Source organism: Charadrius vociferus, unplaced genomic scaffold, assembly GCF_000708025.1.
Source record: "Charadrius vociferus isolate BGI_N301 unplaced genomic scaffold, ASM70802v2 scaffold223, whole genome shotgun sequence".
Taxonomy (NCBI): domain Eukaryota; kingdom Metazoa; phylum Chordata; class Aves; order Charadriiformes; family Charadriidae; genus Charadrius; species Charadrius vociferus.
The window spans coordinates 43,864-51,774 of NW_009647674.1; the positions used below are offsets into that span (position 1 = coordinate 43,864).

At 61.5% G+C, this 7,911-nt stretch overlaps 2 protein-coding genes across 2 annotated transcripts in view; one reads left to right on the forward strand and one right to left on the reverse strand.

Annotated features, from left to right (window-relative positions):
- Positions 1-71, forward strand: part of RRP9 (ribosomal RNA processing 9, small subunit (SSU) processome component, homolog (yeast)) — a 3,307-nt gene extending 3,236 nt beyond the window's left edge. The window contains exon 9 of the mRNA XM_009881101.1: positions 3-71. Coding sequence (XP_009879403.1) covers positions 3-71 — 69 coding nt within the window. The remainder of the gene's footprint in view (positions 1-2) is intronic.
- A 664-nt stretch (positions 72-735) lies between these two features.
- On the reverse strand, positions 736-7,908 carry GRM2 (glutamate receptor, metabotropic 2; the record flags this gene model as incomplete). The annotated part of the gene is given in 6 exon segments (XM_009881102.1): positions 736-809; positions 1,280-1,309; positions 1,312-1,441; positions 2,674-3,737; positions 4,464-5,301; positions 7,549-7,908. Coding segments are annotated over 6 exon segments (2,496 nt in total), but the record flags the coding sequence as incomplete, so codon positions are not given.
- Between the last annotated feature and the right edge of the window lie 3 nt (positions 7,909-7,911).

Genomic DNA, 7,911 nt, shown 5'->3' on the forward strand with positions numbered 1-7,911 from the left:
AGGGGCTGCGCGCTGCGGCTCAGTGCAAGGGATTTGGGGGGGGGATGTTCACCATGGCTCGGTGTGGGTGATGGGGGGGGACAATGGACACCTCAGCTCAGTGCAAGGGACAGGGGGACTCAGACCATGGCCTGGTGCAAGGGATTGGTGGACACGTAGCAGGGCTCAGTGCAGGGGGTGGGGGAATGTGGACAACGGCTCAGTGCAGGTGACACGGGGGGACGTGCACCACGGCTCGGTGCAAAGGACAGGGAGGTGTGCACCACAGCTCAGTGCAAGAGATGGGGGTGACATGCACCATGGCTCAGTGCAGGTGACGGCGGGAGGGGGTCGTGCACCACGGCTCAGTTCAAGGGATTGGGGACGTTCACCATGGCTCGGTGCAAGGGACTGGGGATGTTCACCATGGTTTGGTGCAAGGGACCGGGGATGTTCACCACGGCTCAGTGCAAGGGACTGGGGATGTTCACCACAGCTTGGTGCAAGGACAGAGGGTCGTGCACCATAGCTCAATGCAAGGGATGAGGGATGTGTAATGTGGATCGGTGCGAGGGAAGGGGGACACGTACCGTGACCCAGCACGTGGGATATGTAGCCTGTGCCGGGGCAGGGGCTGAGCCTCCCGGCTGCCTCCAGCCCCCGAGCGGGCCGTGCTGCGGGCGCTGCTCTCCCTGGCAGGGGCGGGGAGCCGGGTGCCACAGGAGCAGCAGCACCGCGACCTGACCCCCGTGTCCTTCACAAGGATGATGTCGTGGAGTCCACCACCTCGCGGCCATTGCACACCGTGGGCACGTACTGCGAGGCCGAGCCTGGCCGGGAAGGCAGCAGTCAGGATCAAGGTGGGATCTGGCAGCAGCACCACCACCCCCCCTGCCCAGGGCATCCCACTGCGGCGGGTGATGGGTGCCTGGGGAGCTGCATCCCCCGGTGCTGGGGTGGAGGGTGCCCAGGGTGGCCGTGTCCCCCCAGGGCTGGGGTGGAGAATGCTTCGGTTGGCCATGTCCCCTTGGGGCAATGGTGGTCCCCCAGGAGCAGTAATCCCCCCCTGCAGGCCATGCTGCTGCCTTGGGGCTTGCAGCCGCGGGAGATGAGGGACTGGGACAAGGGACAGGGATGAGCCATAGGGGACACAGCATCCTCCATCCTTCCCATTTCCAGTCATGCCCTACCCTGCACCCCACTTTCCTTCAGGGGCCCATGCTGGGGTGCTTCCCGCTCCCTCCTCCCCGCCAGGAAGGGGGTGCTGCCCCCCAGCCCTTCCCAACCCCACCATGCTCACCATGGGACTGGCTGGGGGCGGCGGGGGAGTGGTGCCCACGCGGTGGCTGGCCACGTTCTTCTGCGGCTGGAAGAGTATGATGTGGAGCTTGGGGGTGAAGAGGCAGCCAAGGACCACGGTGCCGCTGAGGCTCACCGAGATGCACATGGTGGTGGTCTGGACCTGGAGACAGGGGTGGGCATCAGGTGCTCCTGCCACCAGCCCTCTGCCCGGAGTGGGACAGGATGAAGCCCTCACTGTGGCACCGGGCAGAGGCTGCTGCCTGCACCCCACAGGCACATCCCACCCCACACCAGGTCCCTCTGTCAGGGTGGACCCACTGGAAACCCACAGGCAGAGGATGGGCATAGGTCTCATGGGGCCACGCTGCCCCTGAAAAGTGGGTACACCCTGAGCAGCACCCCCAGCCTTGCCAATGTGCTGCTTTGGTGCGATGCCCAGGGCCAGAGCCCGGCACCCCCCACCCCGGTGCACGCTCCCACTGAGGAATGTGTGTCCTTTCTGGACGCCCCCAACTGCAGCTGCCCCCACTGAGTCCTCCAGGCCTGGCAAGAACGTGTCTGGGCACTCTTGCCAGGGCCTTTGAGGTGCTGCAGGGTGCACCCCATGCTCCCCATTCCCTGGCACCACTCGGCTCCCCAGGGACCATGCTGGCCCTGGGGTTGGCATTCATCCCCTGGTGGGGGGGAGTGTCGGGATGGGCCAGGGGCTGTCTCATGCCTTTGCGTCATGAGGCTGAAGGATGGCAATCACTGCTCTGTGTTCAGATCGAGGGGTCTCTGGAGGTCTCAGGGTGATTTCCCATCCTCACCCTAGCCAACAGACTGTCGAGGGGAAAGTCTTCTCCCCAGGACTCATTGCCCCCTCAGCCACCCTTCACCCGGTCACGAATGCCCCAATGCAAAGGTGACCATCACCAAGTCCATGACGGTGCTGCAGGGTGCACCCCATGCTCCCCATTCCCTGGCACCACTCGGCTCCCCAGGGACCATGCTGGCCCTGGGGTTGGCATTCATCCCCTCGTGGGGGGGGAGTGTCGGGATGGGCCAGGGGCTGTCTCATGCCTTTGCGTCATGAGGCTGAAGGATGGCAATCACTGCTCTGTGTTCAGATTGAGGGGTCTCTGGAGGTCTCAGGGTGATTTCCCATCCTCACCCTAGCCAACAGACTGTCGAGGGGAAAGTCTTCTCCCCAGGACTCATTGCCCCCTCAGCCACCCTTCACCCGGTCACGAATGCCCCAATGCAAAGGTGACCATCACCAAGTCCATGACCAAAGACCCTTCCCCAGGCCCTCACATCTCCTATCCACAAACCCCATGGGGCCCAAATCACCCAGACTGCTCAGATCAAGCCCTATCAAAGCCATCTACCCCCAAAAACTCAGGCTCATACTCGGTAGTCGCTGGAGGTCACGTAGAAGATGGGCAGGAAGGCCAGCCAGATGATGCAGGTCGTGTACATGGTGAACCCGATGAATTTGGCCTCGTTGAAGTTTTCAGGGCATTTCCGTGTCTTGAAGGCGTAGACCGTGCAGAGGACAATCAAGAGGACATTGTAGGTGAGTGAAATGAGCATGTTGGAGTCACGATTGTTGCACTTGAGGGTGACGATGTACCTCTTGTCAGGCTCAGTCTCCTTGCCTGTGCCGGGGGTCTCCACCAGCAGCCAGATGATGACGATGATCAGCTGGCAAGAGATGAGGGCCATGCAGATGACCACCTGTGATGTGGGGCTTATGAACCGGGGGCGCTGGACCCCTTCCTTCACCCCACTGAAGATCCTGGCGATGCGATTTGTCTTGGTCAAGAGGGCTGAATAGCAGACGGCAAAGGACGTGCCCAGCCCCAGACGCCGGAGCGTGCACACCTCAGTGGAGGGCTTCGCGATGAAGATGAAGGTCATGCTGTAGCACATGAGGACCCCAGTCAAGAGAATGTAGCAAAGCTCCCGGCCAGAGGCCTTCACGATGGGGGTGTCATTGTTCTTCATGAAGACTCCGAAAACGAAGAGGGTGGAGATAAACCCCAGGCACGAGATAGTGACGGGGCCAATGGCCCAGACGTCTTTCCAGCGGATGTACTCTTGGGGCAACTCGTAGCAGCCATTCAGGGTCTCGTTGGGCCAGTAACCGAGACCACAGTCCATGCAAGTGAACTCATCCAGCAAGTACTCATAGGGCTGGCAGGGAATGCAGATCCAGCAGCATATGTCGCCGGGCTGCATGCTCTTTATCTCATTCTTCTTGCAGGGGTCGCTGCACTGGGACACAGGGATGGAGGTCTCAGCCCACGGGATGAGGCTGGTGTTGAGGATAAGCCCTTCAGCCCAGTAGCCCACCTTCTGATAGCGATACCGCCCATCCATGTGGTGATAGTTGAAGATGTTGTAGCGCCCAATCCCATCGCCGTAGCGGTCAAATCGAACGACACTCTTAGTGTCTGCTGGCCTGAACGGAGCTGGGGGAAGGAGAAGGGGAGATGGTGACTGCCGTGGGGCAGGAGAGCGCTTGCTCCCGGTGCAGAGGCAAGGCTCCACCAAAGCATCACATCCCACCATGGCCACAGGCAAATATCTGACCCATTCCCCACCTTCACTCTCATACTTGCTGGCTATGCACACATTAGGAGCTGGAAAGCAGCAGTGGAGAACCACCTTCTCAGGTGCCTTACAGCTCGGCAGCCCCAGACAGCTCTGCAGGGACAAAGAGGTGGATTTGGCAGCCTTCATGGCTCTCAATGACACCTGGGTAGCCGGGCTCAGCCCAAGTCACAGAGGACACACTTCTAATTCACGTCCAACCATGTAGGTCCCTGATGAGGGTCTCCCTCCAGTTTAATCACTGAAATGGGAATAAATCATGTTTTTTGCAAGTGAGGTCTCCAAGGACCCGTGGTCTTGGAGGCGCCCCTGTGGGGACAGTCCCACCCAGTTCTAGCAGGATGGAGTTGGTCACCAGCTTTTCCACACTGGGGATGAAAGGCCTGGATTGCCTCCCAGGGGTGATGGTGAGCTGTTGGCATCCTGGGACAACCAGAGCTCATGGCACAGGGGTCCCTCGGTATGGGCAGGCTGGAGGAACTGGAGGGCTTTGGGTCAAATCTAGGTCTCCTTCCTTCTCCTTGGCCCTCCACCCACCCCCTTCCAGTTAGGCAGCCAAACCCCATCTCCATCTCTGGACTCACCGTCAAAATTAACATTGAGCATAAAGTCCTTGTAGAACCTCTTGCCATTGACAGGCTTCATGGCGTCACAGAGCTTGGTGGCGTTGGGGCACAGCGCCTGGTGCATGTTGTGGAGAGAGTGAGCCATGGCATAGACTGCGTTGACCACAAATGTGATCTTGGACTCTGGCTCAAACTTGCCTGTCTTGAGGGAGTACCGGCTACAGTCCTGCGTGTGGAAGCTGCACTTGAACTTCTGCTCCCAAAACTCCCGAAACCAGGGATTTCGGCTGTTATTGTAGGGGTTGAGGTTAAGGAAGTAGGCAGCAAACTCCTTAATGGGGTAGGCTGCCAGTTCGATGGTGATGGCTCCCTCTGCCACTGCTTCGCTCCCAGCCACCACACTCTCCAGGGCTCCCCACCCATCACTGGCCACCCACGTGAAGGACACATTGGCTCTCTGGGCAGCCGCCAGCAGCTCCCGGGCATCTTCGCTTCGGGTGAACAGCACAACCACTCTGGCATTGGGCTTCTGCAGCAGAGCCCGGACCACCCCGTCGTAGGTCTTCTTGTTCATGGAGCGCCCCACCTTCTCCGAGGTGGCAATGCAGATGTTGCGCATGCGGGCTTCTTGCTCAAAGGCCTCGATCCCCGTCTCCCCATAGTCACCCTCTGAGGCCACAGTGGAGACGTAGGTCCAGTTGAAAAAGCGGAGGATCTCTGCCATGGCTTTGGCTTGGTAGAAGTCTGGTGGGACGGTGCGGGCAAAGTAGTCGTAACGGGACTTGTCGCTGAGCTTGGCACTGGTGGAGGCGTAGCTGATCTGTGGGATCTGGAAGAGCCGCAGGAGGTTGGCCACCTGCATGGAGGAGGAGAAGTGAGCACCTGAAGACGTACCCCAGTGAGGGACATCGCCACCAGAGAACACCAACATTGCACGGTGCTCCCAAGCACGACTGTGGGGCTGATGAGCAATGCCCCCACCTGGAGGGTCCTGGTTGGTGGACAGATGGATGGATGGCACATTCACAGAGTTGCCTGAGCCCTCAGATGTGCTCATTTCTTTTATTATTTTTTTTTTTTAAGTATTTCATTTCCCCTCTGAAATTTGGGGCTGGGAAGGAGATAAATGGATGCGTGGCAAAAGCAGAAACTCCCCCGTGGGTGAGCTGTGGGAGATGCTTGTGGGCAAGGAGAGAGATGGGGAGCCTGGCAGCACCACGGCGTGGGGGGAAAGGGCTCTGGGGGCTGGGAGATGGGGCAGAGCCCCCTGCCCAGCCCGGGGTGGGGGGCGAGACCGGCACCTTCCAGTCACTCAGCAGAATCCCTCGTTAGCTTCAAAAGGGAAAAAAGCCCCGCTAATGAGGCCGTTAAAAACCCAGGCTCTTCAGCAGCAAAGGGGAAGGCTCAGGCGCGCCGGCGGGGCCGGTGAGCCAGCCCACATCGCGCTGCTCCCCAGGCGAGAGACGCGGCTTAATTAACGTGGACAAATGTTCTCGACGACAAAGTCCCCTAATGGCAAGAAGGCCCCCGAGCGCAGCAATGCCGCTGCCTGGCCGCGCCGCACAACGGGAGCTGCCAGCCCGCCGCGCTGCCCACACCACCCGGGGTCGGGACTGTGTCCCCAGACGCGGGGACGCGCCAGGTCCTCCAGCAAGGGAAGGGACAAGCGCCCGCGTGGGCTGGACCGGGGTGCTGCCTCCAACACCCAGCTCCGGCTTCCTCCGCCCCATGGCCAGGGGGATGCGGGGACCCTGGGGACCAGCAGACGTGGTTTGACACACGCCGGGGGACTCGTTAAATCTTAGCGAGCACGCGGTCCACTGGCAGCCCCTGGGACTCAGCTGGCCCCTCCGGCTGCCTGCATCCTCAGGGGATGCTCTTCTCCCTGCCGAAGCCGGCCCCTGGGTCCGCAGAGCCATGGTTTTGGGGACTGAGCTGCGCCCCACCCAGGGCGACAGCCAGGTCTGAGGCTCGAGGTGGCTGTTCCCATGGGAAGCACCGGGGACATGGGGGCAGCGTCCCTCTGTGCCCACCCTGCCCTATGGCTGAACCCCTCAGAGCGGGGTGCCCCCTCACAGCTGGCCGCACCTCGTGGGCTGGTTTTGGGGTGGGAGAGGGGATGGCGCCCCCTCACGGTGTGCAGCTCTGCCTGCCGGGAGCGACGTCCCCACATCCCCACCACAGTGTCCCCAGTGCCATTCTGACATCTGGAGTGTCACCGCCATGCCGGGGGGGTTGTTCCTGCCCCTGGCCACCCACCCATCCCACTGGGACAGGACCCACAGGGGCTGGAAGTGAGCCAAACCCCGCTCCTGCACTGCAGTGGCCCCTGGGGACAGCCACCCCCTGGCTGCCAGGGCACCCCCACCCCCCCCAGGACTATAGTGCCCAGGGGGCACCAGGACAGCCATGGCACGGCCGTGGCCACCCAGGCCTGGTGGTGGGGGCGGCTGGTCTGCCGGGTGCTGGGGGTGGCCACCTACAGTGCCTGCCACATCCAGGCATGGTGGCATCGTGCTGTCACCCATTGGTGGGAGGAGCAGCGCCCGCAGGCGTTGGCAGCACACATCTGGTGGGAGAGGGCCAATGTCCTTCTCCAGGCCCATGCCAGGATGTGGCACGCCAGGGACCGGTACTGGTGATGCCGGGAGGCGGCTTGCAGCATACAGGTTCACTGGCAGCAGTGAGGGATGCGGCAGTGTGGTGGCACTGAGGACAATGTGGACCTGAGCATTGAGATCGTCCTGCGTTGAGGAGCTGCGCTTGCTGCCACAACCCCGGGAGGGGAATAAACGCCTGTTCTCGTGTAGGACAGATCCACTGGTTTGGCTCCCATGGCTTATGGCGGGTGGGGGGCCCTCTGCAGCCCCTGAGGGGACCCCAGCCACCATCAGGGCTGCAAGCCCCTCCATGCTAGCAGAGAGAAGGCTCTCTCAGGTGCCAGGCTGGCATTCCCTCCCCAAAGCATCACCACGAGGGATGCGAGAGCTTCCCTGTGCTGCATTGGCAGCAACATCATCACACTGTTAGCAGGGTTTTACACCCCTCCACTATTTCTGCCGACCCCCCAGCCCCATCTGAACCCCTCTTGCCTGGGGGTTACCTGGATGGACACGTCACTGTAGGAGCCCCCGATGACACCGGTGATGGCGGTGGGCACGTCATCGTGGACAGCGTAGGAGCCGTCGGGGCAGATGTGCTCAGAGCCGTCCACCCTGGTGAGGGATGCGCGGACGAAGTCGAGGGACTGCTCGAGGGCGTAGGTGTCCTTGGAGCAGGTGTCGAGGATGTGGGCGCCCAGCTTCACCCCCGGCAGGATGCTCCCATCCTTGTTGATCTCATCCAGGGCAAAAAGCATGGCCTCCAGGCGCTGGATGCCCCGGTGCTCGTTGATCTTGCCACAGTCTTCGCTCCCCACTCCTTTCTCATGGACGGGGAAGAGGCCCCCGATCACCAGGTCCCCATC